Source organism: Hyposmocoma kahamanoa, unplaced genomic scaffold (assembly GCF_003589595.1).
Source record: "Hyposmocoma kahamanoa isolate Upper Pololo Valley unplaced genomic scaffold, ASM358959v1 187, whole genome shotgun sequence".
NCBI lineage: Eukaryota > Metazoa > Arthropoda > Insecta > Lepidoptera > Cosmopterigidae > Hyposmocoma > Hyposmocoma kahamanoa.
In genome coordinates this window covers 847425-871742 of record NW_020653716.1, presented here as the reverse complement: position 1 = coordinate 871742, position 24318 = coordinate 847425, and the positions used below count along the sequence as shown (strand labels likewise).

Here is a 24318-nt window from a genome sequence, read left to right as displayed (position 1 = left end):
ATAGCCAATACTGAATAAATAAATATATAACAATTAATGTTAACGTGATAAGCATTTGAAATGAAGAATACAGTATTTTTATTTTCCAATACGTTCTTTACGCACACTTAACCTTAAACGTACGAAATAAACACGCCTTTTGACATTTATATAATCCTACAAAATTTAATTAGTACATGACGTGTGTCAGTAAGAGACAGAAAATAAAGAGTGTGTGCGTAACAAAAAAAGACGCAAGGTGTCGTCTTCTAGCTTAGACTTTTTGCAGAGTAATTATTATTTTTTAATTCAAAAATTCAGTCTTTCGGGCTTAGCATTTGTGTTTTAGATATCAATGAACATCAGATTTCGCGATAAATAAAGCAATACGTTATTTTATTATATAATAACCTTGTGTTTATGAAAATGTTAGAAGTACAGAGGATTGATGAATGAGTGAGTCCAGCAGCGATAGAGAGGAGGCGACAGAGTACACGGCACTAATGGACGGGCACATCGCCGAAGCGCGACCTGATAGGGAGATTGCTGAACGGATAGCAAGAAAAAGGAAAACTAAATCCGAAAGCCAACGCACTTACGGCGTGAGTAGCTAGTCCTCGGCTATATTAATTTTTTTGAGTCATACATACTCATGACTTTTTTACATACCCACTCTGTACCACTGAGTCAGCAGCATTGTTATTTTGCTATCTCCGTAACGGATTACCAAACAATGCCTGTTACTCATTGACCTACCAACAAATGGACGTCGGGTCTAATACAAAAACCACGAAAGAAATGACGAAACGAAATATAAAAAAACTAAAACATTTAATTTAAATTGTAACGTCATGTAGTACTGCCTAATTTAGGTTGCAACAATTTAAAGGGCCCAAAAACACTATACTTAGCTTACATTGGAAGCTTAAAAATATGCTCCATATTTAGCTTCGACTGAAAATTACTAGAACACTTATTGTAAATATCAATTAATTTTCATGTATATTATTATGTCAAATTTTGTACAAATTCACTTCAAGAAATAATAAAGAGTTGGGCAGATACATACATACAAATATTACGAATGTGAAAATAAGCGTGTACTATAAGAAATGTACCGATATTCTAATTAAACGTAAACTCAAATATCTGTGATTCCGAAAACCGATTTATAATAAAACAGTTACGTTTTCAAGTAATTGTGATGCTTTTCACAAAGCCATAATTAGCTTTTGTAATATTCCTAAAAAAGTACATTTGACATTATGAAAATTAGAGCTAACGTTCTTTCGGGCAAATGTACATTGTAAATTTGGTAATCCCTAGTCGTGAAACGAGTACAACAATGTTTTGTTAGTTATTGCTAATGTTTAATAAAAAGTCATTCTTGAAAATAAGATTAAAATCAAAATGACTCTATAGTTTCTTTGTTCCAAATATTTCAATCACTTATGGTTGAAATAATTGAAAATGACCAAGAAGTTTATATAAGCTTCTTGAAATTGACGTAGTAGGTCTCTTTCCATCTTTTGCGCATGCAATGTGTAGAAAAGGACAGTTAGCTATTTGATTATTTTGTTTGCTTTTGTAATTTATATTTACGATTTATTTATATATAAATTAAATACTATACAACTGTACAAAGTAACACTTTTAAATAATAACTATAATAACACTATATATTTGTTTAGTGAAAATATGATACAGAATCCAGTTTTTACACTTTACTGCAGTAATTTTTACAAGTTATTACTATATGGTACTGCATTATTGACAATTGCGCTGTCAATCGGACAAACAGAATGTTGCGCGATTGACGCTTTATATGCGATTTTAACGCCCTATAGGTGCGAACACTTTTTAGCGCGAACCCGATGTCCACTTGTTAGTAGGTCATGCTGTTACTGTTTTAATATAACAGGTGTTGCTCAATTTTGGAATACCGGACATGAATCTGGATGTTGTTATTATTTTTCACCACACGTAAAATAGGCGCCTTGACGTCGAGGTGCGGACACCAGCCCGTTACACCATGTACCAAATATTTTTGAGGTAGACTTGGAATGGAGGTTTGCCAGATTTCCAGTTAAGGAAACCAGAGGCTTTGGAGAAAATAATAAACTTTGTATTTAGTATTCAGGACACATTTAATTTGAAGATCTTTTCTTCAACTAAACGTGACGAGCAAGAACTAACCCATAAATGTAATTAACATTGCAGAGTGTGGAGCAAGCAGAGACCAGTGGACCAACAGCATCTGGAAGTCGTGAAGGTGGTGGTGGCCCCAGCATTCCACCACCTGAAGTACAGCTTGAAGAGCTTGAGTTGAAGTATGGGGCACGCCATGTCATCAAGCTCTTTGTGCCCGTCACACTGTGTATGATTGTTGTTGTCGCAACTTTATCCTCAGTTCAATTCTACTCAATTAAAGATGTTTATTTGTAAGTTATATTTTAATAAGAATAACTTGTCTTAGATCTGTAAATTGTCAATAACAATTTTTAAAAAGATAGCGTATAGTAATAAATGTGGTAATAAGCTTTTTACTATCTAGTCACAATAGTGTATTGTCAGTTTTAATGATGGAGTGTGTTACAATAACTATGTCACAATTGAGGAGCTTCAGAGCAAACACTGATAAATCTGATAAATTTCAATTCTAACTCTGCCTAGTGGAATGGATTGTGTTCAGTTTCGTTTATTTGAAACATATTTTGGAAGAAAATGAAGGGGTTTCTGTTCAGGTTGAATAAATTATTCATAGTAACATACAAAAACTACAGTTTGGCATTAGAAAAAGAAAAACAAGTCAAAATGTCTTATCGGTTTTTATGCCGACGCTCCTCATTTATATGTGTCAATAACAATTTTGAAAAAGGAAGTACAGCAATAGAAAAGCTATTACCTAGTCAAAACAATGGAATGCCAGTTTTAATGATGATCACAGTCCGTGTTACAATGATTGACTGTGTAACACTCATGTTTGACATATCAAATTAATTTATCTATTTAAACTATGCACTACTTTGCACCTACTTTGCATTTATTTAGTATATATCTGCCATTGTTAGTTGAGAGGGCGCATGTGAGATTTAAAATAAAATTGTTATTTATACTGCCATGATCAGTAAAAAAGACCGATTTGTCACTATTTTAATTAAGAAGTTAAAACTTCTTTCATTGAACATATTTTGTCATAGTAAATGAAACTATTTTTTCGGAGTTAAATCGCGTATATTTGTTTTTTCAAACAAACCGACGTTTCGGGCCCTTCACAGGTCCCATGGTCACGGTTGACTGTCAACCTCATCATTTCCTATGTGTAACAAAAACCTAAGAACTCGATATATTTTGTCATTATGAGTTTTTTCAGAAGCTTTCAACTAACGGCGGCAGATGTTACATGTATCAAAAAGTTTGTTTCTGTGACTTCAGTAGATGGTTTTTGTGTATATGGTAAAAACACAACGTAATAAATGTTCTAAACCAATTTCTTTTAGAGCGTACACACCATTCCATGAAGAGAGCCCATCAGCAGTGACCAAAGTATGGAATGCTCTGGCCAACTCCATGATACTGCTCAGTGTGATGGCACTGATGACTGTGCTACTCATTGTATTGTATAAAAAAAGATGCTACAAGATTATACATGGATGGCTCATTTTATCATCTCTTATGCTGTTGTTCTTGTTCTCTTATTTGTATATCGAGTGAGTAATATTTAACATTTTACACTTACATGGTAACCTTTGTGGTGAGACTTCTGTTTCAGTCTGTTTTTGTCTTTGTTAGTAACCATTATTGCTGTTCATGTGAATTATAGGTAAAAGAAATTTTATTTCTATGGGAAAGTGTGTAAAATAAAGTAAAGATGAGGAAGTTTAGATCCTGAAAGTAAGGAAAGTCTCAAATATGTCATTGCTCTTGACATTAAATGCCTCTGAGATTTAAAGCACTATGTTGAAAAACATGCATTTATAACCAATTTAGTTCGCTGCTACATTCAATTATGCAACGGATTTCTGAAAATAAATTAAATCAAAATTATGAACAAATTTTATAACCATAATAAATATCTGCTATAAAAGTCCATTAAAATAATATAAGAATATACATCCAGCAAACATTTTACAGGGAAGCACTGAGGGCGTGCAACATTCCAATGGATTATATAACACTAGCATTCGTAATGTGGAATTTTGGAGTGGTGGGCATGATAGTGATCCACTGGAAAGGGCCTCTGCGGTTGCAGCAGGCATACTTGATCTTCATTGCGGCACTTATGGCGCTCGTGTTTATCAAATACTTGCCGGAGTGGACAACTTGGGCAGTGCTTGCTGTTATTTCTATTTGGGGTAAGTTGGACCTTAAGTGAGTGCAGGCACAGTCAGTCAAAGGTTATTACTTGTGTGTCAACTGAGTACCTGATCAACACGTTTCGCTAAACAAACCAAATACTGCCGCAATTCAAATTTGTGGAATTGAAAAAATACGATTTAAAAGTCCAAAAAATTACTGAATGAAACCAATAAATGTATAATCTCGTTTATAATGAATAAGTAAATGTTATGTATAACTAAAAAGAATCACATTATTCGCAATAAAATCCATAAGGATAATTAAAATTATGAAATGGTGTTTTAGTATAGCCACTAGGAGACATGCACTCGCGGCCTGCTAATAACAATTCCTATTCAATGCCATACTGACTTGATTATTGTGCGTATATGTAAATGTTTCAAGTACGTAATAATAAACCACAAATTACAATTCTCTGGAGCTGGTGGTGGAATCCTGCTGCAGTGATAAAAGAAAATATATATCTTTTTTAATTTCAGATTTGGTGGCAGTGCTAACACCAAAAGGACCATTAAGGATATTAGTAGAAACAGCGCAAGAAAGAAATGAACCCATATTCCCAGCCTTAATTTATTCATGTACGTATATAATACGTTATTTCAAAGTAGCGAACCGCCTAAAGCTGCGAACTGTCTATGTCGCGACCAGCCGCTATGACCAGCAGACTGACAGGAACTCAAAATTGGACAGACTTTCTACTACATATAGTACATTGCACAAACCATACAGTCTAAAAGTGGCGAACTGCCTAAAGAAATGCCTATCTGTCTAAAGTATGTCGAAGTGTCTAATAAAGGCCTGTTTAGATAACGCGATATTTGCTACCGCTGTGGGTAGCGAAATCCGAGTGAGTAAGCGGTATTCCCACTGTTCAAACCTAAGCGGATATCGAAACTTTTTTGATTTTAGCCCATATCCAGCCTCTTCTGTGCCGTCATTCAGTGAATTAGTCCACACTATGTGCATAACGTGTAATTTCAAACAATTTAACTGTTTCGACGTCTTAATCGCAAATGAGTCCTTTCAATATGTCAACTAATCGTTGCTAACTAACTTGCGGAGTGTGCGGAGTATCGCGCAGTTCAGCAATACTAATTTTACAAAGGAGGCTAAAAGACGCCTCCTACTTGAGCGGTATGGCGTGGTAGTTTGGTTTCGCCTTAGTCGCGGAACTTTCGCTTTCGCTACTCACAGCAGTAGCGAATATCGCTTATAAGTATCTGAATAGGCTTAAAATAGCAAACCGCTTATAAAATGGCTATGTGGCTAATTAAATGCATTATTTTGCAAAAAAAAGGGCACCTAAGAAAATAAGCTATTTCATTGTCACCTCCAGATTATTTGAGTAACTAGTATTATGAATGAATATACGGAAGGTAGTTTCGGCAATTTTTAAAAATAAATTTCGATTAAGTCATTGAGAAATTAAGTTTAAACCGTCAATGGAATACTAATCGTCAAGTAAAAAAAAACTAAAACATTTTGGTTTTTTTTTAATAGTGTAAAGGAAGCTATGTAACAATTTAGTAATGATTGTGGTCTCCTCTTGTCAAAGTCACAGCTTGTGTTCTTCCGGGCATGCTTTCGAGAATATTCTTTATGACCTCTTGTGGTATATGTTCCCACTCCACGGCGCGCGGCGATGACATTCTTTAGCTCCCTGATGTTTTGAGGTGCCGTCTGCACCGATCTTACTATATCTCATACATGCTCTTATCGGATTGAGGTCGGGACTTCGAGCTGGCCAATCCAAATGAGGGATCCCAATCTCTTGCATATATGCATCCACATCCACAAAACTTTGGGCGCGAGTGTTGTCATCCACAAAAATGGAATCTTTTCCAAGAACAGTCAAAACAGGTTGTGAGTGAGGAATTAGGATCTCCGTCGTGTACCGGTGTGCATTCAATGTGCCATTTTCGATGGAGACTTGACTTCGTAAGGTTCATCAAATTAATCACTACTCAACACATAACGGACCTTCCACCATAGGGGACGATTTCATAAAAACACACGTCTGCAAGGCGTTCACCTAGACTTAGTAGCACTTGCCCATATAGGTTTTCCCCACATAGAGAAATCCTAGCTCCATCGGAAAACAATACCACCAGCCCTCTTGAGTCTATGTAACATGTTTTCTAGAGAAGCTGTGTCTAACAACTTTATGCTCACGGAGTAATTTAGTTTAGGGTCACGAGCTGGGCCGTGACAGCGTATATATCGGCAGTAAGAAGTCTCCTAACCGTCCATAGACTAATCTGTACACCTCTCACTTCCCCAAGGTTTTTCTTTCTTGACGTTCACGCACGAAACTGCGATTTCTCAATGCTCAGTTTACCAGGAAGCGGTCGTCCCCACTGGACGAACGCTTTTCGGTGCATGGTTTCCTTCCAGTCTCTGTCCTTTTATTAATAAAGCCGGACCTTGATATCGTTTCCAAGCCCTCTGAATTTCTGAACTGTCGAATAACTCACATTGCAAGCCTTGAGGCACATAACATTGAAAATATTTTCTTAAAGCGGGCAGCGCTATTCAACTTGTCAACCATTTTAGAGTCCGCTTAGTAATGATACAATAATTTAAAATCATCAATTAAACGATATAGCTCATCAAAAATTGTCTAAAAGTGATGTAGAGTTCATGTAAGCTTTCAACAATTCCCGCCGTTAATGAAGTTAAGAATGAGGAGGATGGATTCTCAATTTGACTGTATTGTTTGTGTGTATATTACGCGATAACGGCATTTGTGAACTAATTTTGATGATTCTTTTTTTGTTGGAAAAAGGGTACCTCAGTATTAGTCCCATTTAAACTTGAAGAAAACTTTCCACTTCTAAGGGTGGCAAACTAGGGGATGAATCCGATTTCGCACACTTTCCAGTAACCAATTTCAATAAATTTAGCAAATAGATGTAATTCCACGAACTTTTGAGGTCGATTTTTTTATATAAAAACATATCTTGCTAAGTCTTAAATTTGAATTTGGAACGAATGTTTTTTATAAATGGAAACCCTTAACTATCAAGCCAGTAACATATTTAAATGAATAAAACCTTTTTCGTATTGTAATTATTTCATATTTATGAGACTATGACATAGTAAAATTAAGAGTGTGCACGTTGCAGCAACGGTGATGTACTGCCTGGCAGCGACGACGACGGCGGGCGCGGGCGAAGGTGAGCGGTCACGCGAGCTGCGCCCCCTCAACCCGCACGGTCCGTCCCCTCCCGCATGCCGTAACTTACCTTACGCGCTACACCGACGACATTTTTTTAATGCACTACGCTGTCAAATCCTGTACCAATCGAGTATTGAGTTCAAACATATGATAGTATACAATATTTGGAGACCGAGATTTCGCATATTTAGAAATTAAAATTAGCAGCATTAGACCTCCTTGTGAAAGAGTTCGTCCAGGGAAGTACTGCCATCTCACCTGCCGCCAAGCAATAATGAGCATTACTACGTTTCGGTTTGGAAGGGTACGAGTGTAGGTGACTTAACGGATACATGAGACTTGTCAATTATGGCACAGGGTGACGGGGGTAGTGGCAGTGCCCCTCAGATGTTTGCGTTTGAAAGCTCTGAGTGGCACTGCAACTGTTATGGAAGGCGTGTCGCTTGCCACCAGGCACACGGCTTGTATGTCCCGTCATCACTTGGTATCATAAAAAAATCTGTGCGGGCTTATTGGAGATCATGTTTTTGAAAACGCAATTTTTCACCACCTTCGACACTCACTTTAACCGCCATATTGTATGGCACGTCTTTTGCAATATCTTGATAAATATTGATTTGATCGATAAATTGCTTTGATACCGACTTCCTGTTATTACTGAACTCTGCACGTGGTGCGGGATTTTACTGCTCCACCTTACAGAACAGAACATCGTCTGCGTAGCGCCTTAAGTTGTTCAAGTTCGTCACATTTAGCTTTTTGACATCAAATGATTTTCGTGTATGTAAAACACTGATTTAAAACTTTAATGCGAATGATGTGTGACGAAAATGGATATACCCTTACTATGGGACCTTTCACTTATCCCCCTTGGAAAGCTTATTGTTTTATTTAATCACTTGTACATAACCATTTTAACAGTTTTCATTTAATAATTTGTACAAGTTTAAGTACTGAATTTGATTAATTTTTCTCATAGTTTGGGTCTATTTTCTTACGAGCTACACACAATTAGCAAAAATTCACTGCACTCTGTACATTTTGTATAAAAACGTGCTCCTGCTGATTGTGTGAAGCCCGTTACTTTTTGTTAAATTTTTGATTTTTTTTCTTTATATTTATAATTTTGCTAAAGCTTTATTGTATATGATAATCGGCATTGACAATGTTGGAGTGCAAATTGTTTTCAGCGTTTTATCTAACTAGCTGTTAACACAGCCATTGACGTGTGTATCTTGAATTTCATATGCATCTGAAAACGTAAGTAGTTTGAATATTTTTCATATTGTACTTTTGGCATTGCAGTATTTATATAAGTGTGTCGTCGGTATACTCGTCATTAGGCCAGGTACAAGTAAGAGACGGATTTAGAAGATCGTGTATGGATTACTGCTGCCACTAATGAGATGGTTCGGCTAAATACCAACTGGCCACTTTGGATTCAGGTGGAAAACGCGGCAAAAGACTTATAGATGACTCGGATTTAGTGAGGCAAAAGCTGCAGAACCTTGAACACCGCCGTAAAGTTGCTTGCTTATCAGTATTCTACAGGATATATCAATTGCAAGACTTAATTCCGCTTTCCCTTTTCCATCATCGGGGGATTAGAGGTGGGCTGGGATTCGACCTACCTATGTGTAGATATTCCCAGGGTTCGCGCGAAGCGTTTTGATTTCACTTTCATATGGCGAGTGGCTAAGGAGTGGAATTCACTGTCTGCGGATTTATTCCCGAACGCTATAACTTGGACCTATTCAAGACGAGAATAGGCATTATTCAGGTATACATGCTACATCGTCAACTTCATCGTCACTTTCCATCAGGTGGGATGGAGGTCAAATGCGTACTGATTTCGATATAAAAAAAGAAGAACATTTCTTACTAGAACAGCTTAACGAATCTCTATTAATTTTAAGTCAAAAATAAATCGCAACTCTCATGGAACAATGTCATAAGTGGAGTTACGTCGAAAACGTTTATTGCTCCACAAGGTACATTTTAGTAACATGTTTGACGTAACTCCACTTATGCACTTCTTCCATGGGGGGTGCGAAATGAGGCAAGCGTAGCATTCAATTTATAAGTCCCAGTACTCACCACTGGTCTTCTCTAAGTAAAAATAAATTTATTCTGTTTAAAATCTACCTAAACAGATTAATCTTATTAAATAACCTTTAATTTACGTATATGTGCTGGACTATCGCAAACATAACTTTAATTAAGGTAATGAACCTAGGTGAAATTGTTTACTTGTATCTTAGCTATCCAAGTATAGTAGAATAGTATAACGTTGCCTTGCTTTTTCAAACTCCTATTTTAAAGCACAAAGTTACTGAAATGCAAAAAATGGATTGTGTATACAAATTTTGCAGGCCGATTTCACATCACATTTCCTTCGTATTCATACACAGGCTTTTACCTATTCTTTGAGCAAAGCATCCAAATTAACACCCTTGATAAGAAATTTAAAATAAATAGAAAGTTTTGCCATCTCCTGAACAATCACTCTTTATACGATACGAGTTTGAGAAAGTAAGACATCGTAAATGGGAAGCCAAAGTCGACCGGTTTGCCCAATGCGGTTGCCGTACCACAGTGCGTGTTGCAATAAAAGTGTGGTGCACAGAATCGCGCGAAGAGCCGCCGGTGGCGTCGCCGAGCGGCGACGGAGGCTTCGACGCGGCGTGGGTGGCGCGTGCGCGGGACTCGCCGCGGCGCCTGCGCGTCGTCGGCACGGCCCCCGCGCAGTACACCACGCGCGTCGACCGCCCGCCGCCGCCGCAGCAACTGCAGCAGGTTTTCGACGAAGAAAGTACGTCGCCCACGTGGCTCTTAAAAATTCGCTTAATAAATTTCTATATACAATAGAATTATTCATTTCAGGCGTAGATCCATGTAATTTGTTACTAACGTTTTCACTTGGAATCGGTTAGTATACAGAACACAACGACACAACATAAACACGATATTTATTTAATATATTTAAAAACAGATTTGTTTTGCCCAACCCAGTACTTTAGAATCGGACAATCAAATCTGGCTGTAATCATTTTTAGGATGCTGTTGTGGCTACTTCTGACACGGGTCCTAAGCGGTACTATTTTCTTCCGCATTATCGATTGGAAGCTGCCCATTTGCGCCTCTGCGAACATGCCTGATGCACTGTACCAAATTGATAATCCCAACAGCATCCTAAAAGCGTTATTATATTGAACGCGAAGGGCGTTGTAATGTAAACTCCTTTCGTATACTTAACCCACATATATAACCTGTGATGGACTTTGGCACTTTCGAAATAAAACTATCTTCAATTGTTTTTCAAAAAATTTGTTGTGATCGTGATCGGTAAAAGTAAGCCGCTCTGACAGATCTATTTTTATTATTTCCACATACGGATAAGGTATGAAGTTTTACAAGAGAAAAGAATATATTTTTTTATTTGATCTCTTTAAACATTTCGATTTTGAGTTTTTGTCATAAGTGCCCTTTCAAGTAACGGCGGCAAAAATTACTATTTTCAACGTGTTTTGCCTCTCTACGAGGCATCCTCAGGGGTTGTTCATTGTTCGACACTCGGTCGAAGAATCTTTGTGGTGGTATCTGTGACTGTTGCGCTTGTGTTGTTTATTTTATAAATTTTATGGACGATTGGAAAATTACAATCATGAAAAAAAAAACCAACACAAGCGCAGCTATTTTGCACGATTTAACTTCCACTGGGTTCGCGGAGTAGCAAATTAATTTACTCCCATTTTTAATAATGGTTGGCTGTTAGGCTGAGGTTGTGTAATCTCATCCACCTTATTCCCGACTTACCCGCTTCAGATTTTCACTTGTTTCGGTCTTTTTGAATAGAACATATAGAGCTGTATTAAAGACAGGATTTTTTATAAAAGAGGAATTTAATACATATAATCAATTATCGGAAAAAGATGTTCCACATACATGGATACATGTATAGATACAGCTACAAGGAGCAACATGGAGTTGTTGAAACGACCAAATATTAATTAATTACTTTTTTCGAATTCCGGATTTCAGGATGAAAGAAACTCCTCTCTTTACTCTATAATTGAAGATAAATAGCCATACATGAGTAAGGTCGTCAAAAATGGCACTTTTTCATCGTGTTTAAGCGTTCAGCAGTTTTTTTATAAAAAGTATTAAAATAATCCAGTGTGAACATTTTTCTTTTAAAAAATGTCATTTCTGCTAGTGGTTCGAATTTATGGACATCTGTTATACTGTGTTTTTTAATTTAAATAAAATAATTTTGAAGCGCGACCACCATACTCACGCAAACTAAAATGTCCTAAAATTAAAGATACCATAGAGCGGAACAAGGGCTTCAAAGTGTTCGCAACACGTCTATTGGGCAAAGTCAGCTTACAAAGCTGAAGATGGAGGATGGCAATGTTGTAACGTCCAAGCCAGAAGTACTGGGAGAGATCAAGAGGTTTTATAGCCAGCTATATGCCTCGATTACTCAGCCTGTTGCTGTTTCTAAAAATTCTAGAACCAAGCTAACCCGACACTATACTGAGGATATCCCGGACATGTTGAAGTGTTTGTTCAGAAACGCCACTCGCAACGCGTCCACGCATGCATGCAGTCGACGCGCGTTACTTGACACTGTGATCCGGGCGCACTAAGCGAGCGTCGTCGCGCGACGACGCGTCTCGTCGCCGAGCGTTGTAGTTAAGAAACAGAACGCGACGCGACGCTTCGACACTGCCTGTGTGAGTTGAGCCTAAAAATGAACATGGACAAGACGAAACTTATGTATAACTCTACTCTCGAAGTTGTTGACGAGAGTGTGTCTACCTCGGACAAACCGTCCAATTAGCCATGGCCAACTTCGGGAAAGAGGTCAATCGTCGAATCCGACTCGGTTGGGCAGCTTTCGGGAAGCTCCGGGACGTCTTCTCGTCCGCAATACCGCAATCCTTGAAGACAAAAGTCTTCAAGCAGTGCGTGTTGCCAGCGATGACTTACGGCTTTGAGACATGGTCACTTACTATGGACCTCATAAAAAAGCTTAAAGTCACTCAACGAGATATGGAGCGAGCAATGCTCGGCATTTCTCTACGTGGTCGAATCAAAAATGAGGAGATCCGTAGAAGAACGGAAGTCACCGAAATAGCTCGAAGGATTAGCAAGTTGATGTGGCAGTGGGCAGGGCACATAGCTCGTAGAACTGACGGCCGGTGGGGCAGAAAGGTTCTTGAATGGAGACCATGAACCGGAAGGCGTTCAGTGGGACGGCCCCCTACTAGATGGACAGTTGACCTGGTAAGGGCGGCGGGTAACGATGGATGCACGTTGTGTCCGATCGGCTGGTCTGGAAATCTTTAAGGGAGGCCTATGTTCAGCAGTCTTCCGAACGTCTTCCGGCTGATGTGATGACTAGGATTATTATTTTATCAATAAACAACAAGCGAGATTATGTGTTTGTGATTTAATGATATTTCACGAAGGAAACCTGTCATTAGCCTTACTCTTAGCCTATATACTATTAAAATACCTTGTGTAATGCCGTTGGTTTTATTAATAAATAAAAATAGAATAAAATTTTAAAATTACCCGGAAGATGGCTGTTCAAGGTTGAACATGATATAACCAACGAAGAAACTGCAACATAGCGACCTCGAATAAAATGCTACAAAAACTAGCCTCATCAACAGAACATTCTTATGCAACAAGTGCAGCATAGTCACGTACTATGCCAATTAACAAAAATCAACCTAGTCATCAATAACACCCAATGCACACTAAGGAAACTTATCATAATGTAGTATAAACAAATATTGTATAAATAGTCAGTAAATATTGTAAATAAAGTTAGTTAACCAATACCATCTGATTTTAACTCATCTCCTTGCTTAGTGACGTGCTACCTGCTACTCCTCTCACTGTGGCCAAGACACCTTTAGCCATCAGTAGATCGGTCTTGTGAGTCTGTTTGACCGGCAGTGAGAAAACCATTCCTGTACACATCGCACGACGTGTACATCCTAATTTCCTTCCCAACTTCCGTTTGTCACCTTAGGTCTCCTGGTGACAGACTTCCTTACTTATACTATATATCTCTCCATTTATATATATTTATGGTTAGGTTAGGCTACACACCGTTAGGTTGTAGGGCTACACTTGATAGATCGTAAGACGACCCTTGAGGTCTCTCTGTTAAATTCTGATAGAGTAGTTATTATCTTACCATAAATTCATGCACAGCAGGCGGTTGGTATTTGCTGCATACAACTACACTACATTGACAGACAAACACTAACACCACATTAAATACCTAACCGCACGCTGTTCATGGCAAAAGATTGTGCTATTAACAATTCATCGGATTTTACTATAGTACGAGAATAAAAATATTTAAAAGGATTGCTCTAAACTTCGTGCGGTACAAAAAGCAAGCGCTAGCGTAAATATCAGTCTGACGCAAAACGCAGAAGCGGGACTGGGGGTAGTCAAGGAAGACGCTTGCACATTTGAACTTACTATTATAATAAACTTACCAAATACAGATCTAAAAAGTGTCAAGATAGTACAACAAAAACTGAAAGTTTATTTTTGGTTTATGTTTTGTAAAAAGTCAAGAACGAAAGATGTTGTTAGTAGTGTAGTCCACCGAGGTTGTTAGTATTTTATAAATAACCCCGTATAATTTACTTACAAAGCTTTTAATTTTCAAAATTCGTGACGTAATAATTCATCTTGGTCAAAATTTTCACTTACATCAATTATATCCTATATAATTCAGCTGCATTCTAGTGTATGTGTACGGTGCATCCGTTTCTATATAGTCGTAATATAAACTTGCGTTTGCGTTTTTACAGAAGGTGTAAAGTTGGGTCTGGGCGATTTCATATTCTACAGCGTGCTGGTGGGCAAGGCGAGCTCGTACGGCGACTGGAACACCACTCTCGCCTGCTTCGTGGCTATACTTATAGTGAGTACCTATTCTATTTGTTTTTTGTTATTTATTTATTTGTATTCAGGTTGCAAAGACCCATAAATACATACCTTATAGACTAATATACATAATAATACAATAAAACACTCATATAATATATACCTTAACGAAAAACATACATACAATATAACAAAACACTACTTATAGCTAATCTACACGAATTGCACTTGTCGGTGACGTGTGGCGCAATCTGGTGTCAAGTAACCGGCCGTGGAATCGCCGATACATGACGACACCCTTCGGCCATAATTCTTCCTTCATGAAGTTCGATAGATGTTCGGTCGGCACTCTCACCACAAACGAATTAAAATTTATGTTGCGGCGGGGCTCCAATCGCTCGACCCTCAGGGTGTATTTGGCTTTATGTCTGATGTACTCCACTATCTCCTCAGACTTCGTGGAGTAATGCAGTCGTGACAGGTACAGCAGCGTCGTCGGTATGGCCGGACGCAGCAGGAAGTTCGGTCTTATCGGTGCTGTGCCACACTGGTTACGGCTGGTGGGCTTCCTCTTCCTCTTCACCACCTTTGTGAAGCCGTCCTCATCGCACTGGTCCTTCTGCCTCTGTGGTTTTGCAATTTCAGAGACAGGCTCACGGGGATTGTTTTTGCTCTTAGCCGATTGCTGCCGCTTGAGTTTCGAAGTGGCGGGTGGGCTGGTACAAGCAGCTACAGCGGCGTATGCACGTGCATGGGGTGACATGTACACGCGTGATATTTCCGCCGGCGCGGAGGCGCGGGCAGCAGGGCGCGGCGCATCACGCGTGACGGCAGCAGCGATCGGTGACGCAACCATTTGTGCCGACTCGACACTGCTGATGGATGCATTTTGCGCTCCACGTCGCGTGTTTATACTAGATGCTTCTGGTGACCTACATAGCGAAGCAGCGTTGCTTAATAACGCAACTTGGGCACGCAGCTCACTTATGGTGTTATCGGAAGCCTCCAATTTAAACTGCAACTTGACCAGGTCTGACTTCAGGAAAGTAACATGCTTCGGCAGCCTGGTGACATCGACGTGGTCGAACGTGACTGGAGGCAGCTTGTGCAGCTCCTTCGCCACGAATGTAGGCATGTCGTCCGGCTCAGTCTCCTTCAAGAGTGTGATAATATCCTGGAGACTCTTCACGCCACCATCCCTCCGGCGAGATGGCATCTTCTCAGCTTTGCCAAGCCTCTGGAACAGCAGCATCTTGCCACTGCAAATCTCATCCTCGTTGAAGTTGGATTTGCAGATCTGCAGATCACAATGCTGACCTCGTCCATAGTATCGATGGCGTGTTGGATAAACGCCTAAAGCTCATTGACTATGAGTTGTTGGGAACCCATTGCCACTTAAGCGCAGCGGTCTAATATACCGCGCGAAACTCGAATTATAATAATAATTCTCACTGCGTAGTGGAGCGCGTCCGTTTCCGAACGCACACCGAACTGTACTGCCTGTATAATATAATAATATATGCTAGACAACGACACCACTTGCCTACCATAGCCTTTCAAAAAACAATCTTACTTCAACGTAAGCTTATAATAGTAAGCTTACATTGAAATAAGTGATGACATGACAAACCTATCAACCAAGTAATGTATTATTGCTAAAGTGACTGAAAGAACGAATGATTTCCCAATATTGTCTATTTCTTACTAAAAATAGGAAAGAAATAACGCTCTATGAACTGTATAATGCCATCTCTTTCTTTTTTGATGTTCCCAATCGTCCTATCGTAGTATAATGTTAAAGTACTTAATAATATTTACATTCAGAGAATTTTAACTGCCAAAAAAAGAAAAGTATATAATAATGAAGTCTATTAAAATTACGTTGTTTTCAATTATTGTTCCGCATTTTCATGAAGAAAAATAAATAAAACAAGCTGAGTCTTGATTATCACGTTGTGAATTCGGAACCATAGTCTAGTGTCAACTATTAGTGTCGCCAAGGTCATATCATAATTTTACGAAATAAACATCGCGTATTTTTATTTAACTAGAAAATATTTAGGTAATGAAACTGTTTTCCGAATTTAATCATATATTCAATATTACTTTAATGTTATAGTACGAACTGAGTGAATGAATAGTCACAAAGCTGCCAATAAAACATTATATTTCAATATTATAATAAGCTTCCTTTACGGCTTAACTCACACTGGCGCAGAGTCGAAGCGTCATGGTTTTCGCCTATATTATATGCATCTCTATTTTCCCATTGTTAAGGTACAAATTTGTGTTATGCAAATATGGAAACGGGCGTCGATGCGCGTTACTTAAGCGCAGTGAGGCGTCAGACGCCGACCACACTGTGGACGAATTTCTGGGACATGTCCAGACTAGAACCAATTTAGAAAAGTTAATTTCCCAAATTGGTCCTAACGGGAATCGAACCCGGAACTCCGCATCTAGCGCCCACAATGTAAACCGTTAGACCACCAAGGTCAAATTTGACGCGAATACGTAATGAAAAAAATATTGTCTAAATATTAAAAATGTGCTAGACAATTATTACTCCAATTACCCTACTAGGGAATTCCCTTTACTATGAGTGCCAGAGCTACGGAATACACTCCAGGGTACTACCCAGCACATCCAGGCGAAAACCAATTTAGAAAAGTCCATTTTGAAAATTGGTCCTACCGGGAATCAAATTCAGCGCCCACAGTGTAAACCGTTTGGCCACTGAGGTCGTCAAAATTGTCTTTTCTATTATTAAAAACGAATTGTTTAACTATAAACTTAATAAATAAATAAAGGCAAACTTTTTTTCGCAATGTAGAAAACATTCGCTAATAAATGAAACTAAACATTCTGCAAGAAATTAATTAATATTATAATATAAATATAAAAATAATAAGAGTCGATACAACCTCAAAGGGTTTTGGTTGATTCCGTATACAGTGAAATTGTTGAACAATCACTTTGGAAAAAATATATAGTAAAATCATTGACTTACAAATAAATGGACGACGGGTCTAATACAAAAACCACGAAAAAAATGTCCCAAGTCAATCTATTCGAAATTTAAATTGTAATGTCATCGCAGTATCGCGCTGTCAGTAGAACAAATGAAGACTAAAGCGGAGTGTCGCGCTCTGTATACGATTTTAGCGCCTTACAAGTGCGGACACTTTTTAGCGCGGACCCGACGTCCATATAATTGTAAGTCAATGATATACACGATTAGTATACGGTGCGGGTACGGCGCGTGTGAAAACACGATTCCTAAAAATGTTCACTATATAAAAAAAACACAATCTTGTCTTGAAATAATTTTAAAAGAAAACCGCTGTGTTCAATGGGTACTTTACATATACCAATGATTTTTTTTTTTAATCAACTGAACTAAATAGAACACGTAGTATGCGATAAACATTTTTCAAATGGCTGTGATTTCGTTTGTAAAAAATTAAGTCTGAAATAAAGCCAGAGTCCCAGCCGCTCGACCCAAGCAAAATGAACCGTATTAGTACGAGAAAAATTAGAATTCGAGCTGAGGTAGTATTGACTCTTAACAAATAATAAATTTTACACAACATCTTATCATACGTAGCTCTGATCCCAAATTAAGTAACTAAAGTACTTGTGCTATGGAAATCGGAAATAGCGACGGCAACACACGCCATAATTATATATCATATCATAAATGCGGAAGTAAACAAAATAAATTATTTGTTATACCAATTGCATTCTGCAGAAGCACAATTTTTACGCCTATTAAATGGGAAAGTAATTAATTAACTTGTCTCTTGACTTAATTTTAAATAGTCTAAAGTTTACACGTATTTTAGTGAAGTTGTGAGTGCACTCATACAACAAAAATACTATTTAATAAAGCCACACCTAACAAGGAATGCGCAGGAGGGTCGGCTACTTCGTCAAAAAGTAGGGTTGATTCTAATGTACGTACATTATCCACTAAATCGATGATTACTTCACAGCTGTTAAGTCATTGTTTACTCGAATAAATTAAGTTTGTAGAGCTCGTTGTGAAAGAATTTGCCCGTTACCTATTTTTGCCGCCAAGCAGTAAGAGATCATTACTGCGTTTCGGGTTTGAAGGGTAAGAATGCTGGTGAAATTACAGGCACATGGGACTTGTCAACTTAAGTCTCAGATGACGGGCGCAATAGCAGTGCCCCTTAGACCTTTGTGATTTAAAGCTCTGAGTGGCACTTAAGTGCTATGGACAGGCGTGTCGCGTACCACCAGGCGCACGACTTGTTCGTCCCCTCACTTGGCATCATAAAAAAATAAGTAACACTTAGGTAATTACTTCGTCATTTAATAAACTTAATAGTTACTTAAAAGTGTAAACTAACCGCTATTAGATGTGTTTAATTTTCAATTTCTCCATTTGTGATTACATTCTCGTTTTTTTTTCCACAGGGATTGTGCCTAACCCTTCTCCTACTAGCTATTCTGAAGAAAGCACTACCAGCCTTACCCATCTCGATAACCTTCGGCCTCATCTTCTACTTCGCAACGCGCGGCGTGGTGAAGCCGTTCGCGGAGGCGCTCGCCGCCGAACAAGTTTTCATATAGTTAACTATAGGTACTTAGACAATTATTAAATGTTAACTGTGTTATAGATATGTATTGAAGCTGCTAAGGTGGTGTTGGTTATAGTATGACCGTTCAAGCTAAACCGTGTCTTTTACAGGGTTATTTGCAAAATACTAACAACCTCACAGGACTATAATATATTACTAACATCATAAACAACAACTTTTGTTCCATGTCTTTTTACTTTTTCAGTTTTTGTTGTACATGTTATCTGACACTTTTTAGGTCTGTATTTGGTAGTAAGGTAGGAAGTTCAATTATGCAAGATGTTTAAAGCATAGGTTCTCGTACTTTTTGGCTTAGCGCCCACTTAGGCAAGATAAACATATTTCAACGCCCCCCAACACCAAAAAAAAAATTTAAAATACGTATTTTTTAACACAAAAAATCACTAGGAAAAGAAATACGTCTGTAGTGTAGTCTATATAGATGAGGTTTTTTTTTCAAATGCGCTATCACCCCCTGGACAGTATCAACGCCTCCCAATTGCTTCCGAGGCTCCTACCTCTCTTCCTCCTTTCTCTCTCCCCTAGGACTCTTCACCTCCTGCTGGGAAAGCATGGTTTTAGGTGCTCAATTTAAATATTCTTATTTTTGTGTGAAAGTAAAATCAGATCAATTATTAAAAGTCACGGAACAAAAGTTGTTTACGTCACAAATAACCCTGTATAGATGCGCGGAGAAGAAAGGGATGGCTTTGATCTGTTGATGGTAAATTTTTGTAACTTGTTGCTCCACTAGATAAAAAAATTGTCAATCGACGACAAAAGAAATTAAATTGACATTCGTGTAATGAACTGTTTGTTATGACTTGACAATTAATAACAGCGGAGTTGACGAACGACTCACCGAGCAAAGTGCAAATAAGTTCTCTTAATATATCATCACAACCATGCCTAAAGCCAGTTCCACACGTCATGTCATGTAGTGCTGTCACGGCATTACAGATATCTAAAAAACCTTGAGCCACATTGCACCGTGGGACTAAGGCGCGGACTAGCTTCACACGATGATACACTAAGCAGTTTAGTGTGGTATGCTGCTTTGTCCTTAAATACCCTCTATCAATTCTGGTAGGTGAAAAACTGCTCGCGCTTGCTTACATTTATTCTCGATGATAAACCTGTCGAAAAAAATGATTTTACCAGTTTTCCGCCTAGCCTGACCCACTGTCACGACGCGACGAATCAATTAATCGAAATTTAGTCATAATGATTTTTTAAATTTTATTATTTATTAGATACAGAAAATAATCTCAGTATTGAGTACTAAAAAACCGACCTCAAAAATCATACATCCCCTCGTTTTACATCCTTAGATGTGGAATATTTTCTTCAAACTCCTAGGGTACCCTCTTTTCAACAAAAAAAAGAATCCTAAAAATCGGTTCACGTATTTTTATTACACATTCACCACGTATTTTTATTTAATAAACCAGATGCCATATAAATGACGCAAACAGTTTTTTTCTTCATCGTGTAAAGTTATCAAAATTGAGATAGCACTGGTTGCGAGTTCACAGTCGATATGTCACAGCTCGCCTGATGTAATGCTGGTTTTCAGTTGGAACCACTTAAGCAGTTACATACAAATAACAAGCAAGTTTAAATAAATATAAACCAGGAACCTGTTCCACAAATGTGTAACGATTTAGGCTAATGGTCTAATAATAGATATGCCAAAGGTTATTTGGCTTCTTTAGTTTTTATCAGCGTTCAGTACATACATATAATGCATTAAGTATTAGAGAAACACACCCTTAATACATGGAATTGTTAATGCAAAGTTCGTGTGATTATTATACGATGCTCAGTGTAAGATAGTAATACCTTTTTAAAGACAACATAACCTTTTTCTCTTTTGCCTTCCAGCTACGCCAAAGAGTACTGCATGGCATGGTAGGCTAATGTCGAATATACATTGTGAACGGAAATGAAAATATGTTCGAGAGAAACCTTACAAATTATTGTAGACACTAGGCTATATAAATAGTACGAAATTGTGAATTGAATTTATAATGCAATAAAGCTTAGTAGAAACCAAAATACTAGTATTTGCTCGTACACAGTAATTAACTAGTTGGCCGTGGCGCTACATTGTACACACTTTAATATTTAGTTTGATCGGATCTTTTAAAATTATGCGTGTGCGCATTGTGCGTGCTGTCCTGTCATTAAAGGTGGACACGGACCAGTGATGTGACAAGCCTTAATAATAAGAGTGTGGCGGTGCATCTGTCAGCACTGCATTTTTCATAATTCTCATTTTCTAATGTATAGTTGGATGGTAGAAAGTATTCGAAAATCGACATAAATAAAAAGAAATATATTATGCTGTTTCAAAGCTGCCTTTTACGCCACGGGTAAGTGCGCGTCCACCAAAATAGAGAAACATAGTTTTGTTGGTTTTGAAGTGTACACAATGAGTTGCCACCAATATTTATTTAAAAATTATTTTTGTAAGATAAAGCTTGTTTATAATAATTGTATTGAGCGTTATTTTTCTTACGACTTGCGTGTTAAAATACACTTTGCGGTGACCGTCACGGATGGCTGGTCGCCTGTGGCGTCTGGCACTGAGCGTATATTCAAGATTTGCTACCTTTCCTAAATAATTGCTACTTTTGATGTATATTATACTGAGAAATTTAAAAAATAATAATTGACCAGCCATTCTGACATCAGAATGTTTAGTCGCCACTTTGTTCAGAATGAGGGAAGCAGATTTTCCGGTTACCTACCCTCTCGGTTTTATACATCAGCAACCACACTAGACTAGTTCGCCTAGAAGTAATAATTGAACCCTGCCCGTTATATTATGGCAATAAAGCACTAAAAACATTTGTTTTTTAATTTTATTAGGCACTTTGCACTTTTTCAATCGGATTTTTTTAACTAATGTAAAATATTATATATATAATAACGCACACACTCAACATAGTCCCGCACTAGGGAAACCTTGTGTCGCGGGTGCCATGGACACACGCATAGACAACCACAAATTACACCCAAACTCGCGAGAGAAATAATGTAGTCCATACAAATATTTCTCCCGACCCGGGAATCGAACCTGGGACCTCCGCGTGGCAGTCCGGCATGGTAACCGTTCGGCCACAGAGGCAGTTTATGTAGATAAAAAGCGTACACCTTTAGTTCGTGAAAGTAGCAAATAGGTAGCAATTATTGGTAATACATAGTTCTGGAAAATCTGCTCTCTTCATGCTGAACAAAGTGGCGACCAGCCATCCTAATATCAGAATGGCTGATCAATTATTTATTAAATTTATCAGAATATATCAAAGGTAGCAATTATTTAGAAAAGGTAGCAAATAGGTAGAAATTCTTAAATTTACACTCAGTGCCAGACGTCATCAGCCATCCTGACGGTCCCCACTTTGCAGTAGACATGGGGAATAGCGTTACATTTCTATCGCCGTGACTGTCGTTCCGGTTCCAAAAAAAATCACAGTGATTTTGTCACGACTGTTACTTCCGTGACCTTGTCACGCCTATAACTTACATCACGATATACGGTTTTAGCCAACGGCTTCTTTCTAATACTTATAGCCGTTTTTTATAGAATGATTTAAGTTTTTACTCCTTTTGTAATAAGAATAAGTTTCGATTCCATTCAAAAAGTTGATTTTGTATTTAATGTAATTTTGTTTGTTACTTATTTAATATTTAATAAATCTTTGGGTTGTTAAAAATAGCAATAAAGTGTTATGTAATTATATATCTATTAAAATACATAAAGTAGATTATACATAAATTTAAAATACCAACTCTTCCCTATAATAAAACAAATATACAAAAATATTTTACTTTGTTCATAAATAAGTTTATAGTATAGTAACCGCTGCAGATTTTTTTCATCCGCCCTTTCTAGTAGTAATAAGCACCTACGACCCTTGTGAGTGAGCAAAGAAAGTCATTATTAAGAAATATCTCATTCACTCCCATCGCCGAAATGGCCCGATTTGAAGAGAACTACGAGTGGCGCGCTCAGTCACCACAGAACGGAGATCGCGCATTGTATCAAATAAGTATGTCGTGATGCGAGTGACGGGGATAGCTACTGGAACGGAGGAACACCTATGTGACTTTGGAACGTCGTTCCTTCGGAACGAGTCACGGTGCTACTGTTTGACGGCGGATCATCGTGATTTTGTCATCGTGACGTTATTTATCACCCACCTCTACTTTGCAGTATCAATTGTAAGTTTTGGCTTTCGTAAAATACAGTTCAATATTGAATAAAGCATTGTGAAACTATTTCTAGTAAACAAACATGCTTTTTAATAGAAAAGTATAGTTATATGCATGTATTTACTTGACGTTCCAATTTCCTTTCTAATAGTGACTATGTGCTCAACATGTCGTGCCTGCCTAAATAAGTAAAAGTTTGCCCTTAAAGTGATGTATCTTACTTGATCATTATTTTGTTAGTAAGTAAATGAAAATATAAACATTTTTTAACAAAATTCTTTGTTTTATTGGACGCCCTTATCCAGAATAAACTTGACTGCGAAATTAACACCTTCGGTATAAAGCCACTATAGTTAGACCCCCGCCACTCTCATACCAACCCTAAACTTATACCTATTAAAAATAGTATACCCAGCGGTTGACGATGCCGATGGGTAGATCCGTAGCCTGCATTTTGAAATTTATACAAAAAGGTAACCCCTTTCCTTTCCTTTTGAAAATCAGGCATGGAAACCAAAAACGTAAAATTTGTATAAATGTCTATTTACAAAGACTATTCGAATTCTTACGCATTATTCTCAGGAGCCTGGTATCACATAAAAAAAGAGTTTACGAAAGAGTGCTTAAACGTATAGTCACATATCGCACTCTCATGGAAGAATAGCATAAGTGGAGTTACCATGCCGGATTGTAGAGAGACACAGAGATCCCAGGTTCGATTTCCTGGGTCGGGGGAAATATTTGTATGACCTACATTTATTTCTCTCGTGAGTTGGGGTGTAATTTGTAGTGATCTATGTGTCCATGGTACCCGCGACAGGATTTCCCTAGTGCGGGGGGGCTATGTTGAGTGTGTGCGTTATAATTGTGACGATTTCAACAGTAATTATAAGTATACATATAACGCACCTACTCCGGTGAAACAGTGACTTACATTTGTAAAATTTACAGAAAATGAATTAAAAGTTTTGTATTTATAGCACATTTGCTAAGCTCTTAAATATTATACTATTTCAATACGTATTACGCCCTCTATAAAAAATGAAGGAA

At 37.9% G+C, this 24318-nt stretch overlaps 1 protein-coding gene across 3 annotated transcripts; it reads left to right on the top strand.

Annotated features, from left to right (window-relative positions):
* Window positions 1–416: 416 nt before the first annotated feature.
* LOC113226291 (presenilin homolog) lies at window positions 417–22072 on the top strand. 3 transcript variants are annotated; one of them, XM_026458862.1, is made up of 10 exons: window positions 417–581; window positions 2200–2420; window positions 3480–3689; window positions 4114–4334; window positions 4818–4916; window positions 7464–7553; window positions 10143–10328; window positions 14365–14477; window positions 18884–19049; window positions 20932–22072. In XM_026458862.1, exons 1-9 carry the CDS (start codon window positions 432–434, stop codon window positions 19037–19039), a joined length of 1446 nt encoding a protein of 481 aa, XP_026314647.1. In that variant the 5' UTR covers window positions 417–431; the 3' UTR covers window positions 19040–19049; window positions 20932–22072. The 3 variants fall into 3 exon arrangements, with proteins under 3 accessions (XP_026314647.1, XP_026314648.1, XP_026314646.1); XM_026458863.1 differs by lacking the exon at window positions 20932–22072 and having other exon boundaries at window positions 7464–7514; window positions 18884–20499; XM_026458861.1 differs by lacking the exon at window positions 20932–22072 and having other exon boundaries at window positions 18884–20499.
* The last annotated feature ends 2246 nt before the right edge of the window (window positions 22073–24318 follow it).

What these genes read in the sequence shown, in the direction of transcription:
- LOC113226291 (XM_026458862.1), top strand. Translation starts at nt 432, where the DNA reads ATGAGTGAGTCCAGCAGCGATAGAGAGGAGGCGACAGAGTACACGGCA. An exon ending in GCGCCCCCTCAACCCGCACG is followed by an intron (nt 7,554 to 10,142) that starts GTCCGTCCCCTC and finishes TGTGGTGCACAG; the next exon opens with AATCGCGCGAAGAGCCGCCG. An exon ending in GCTTCGTGGCTATACTTATA is followed by an intron (nt 14,478 to 18,883) that starts GTGAGTACCTAT and finishes TTTTTTCCACAG; the next exon opens with GGATTGTGCCTAACCCTTCT.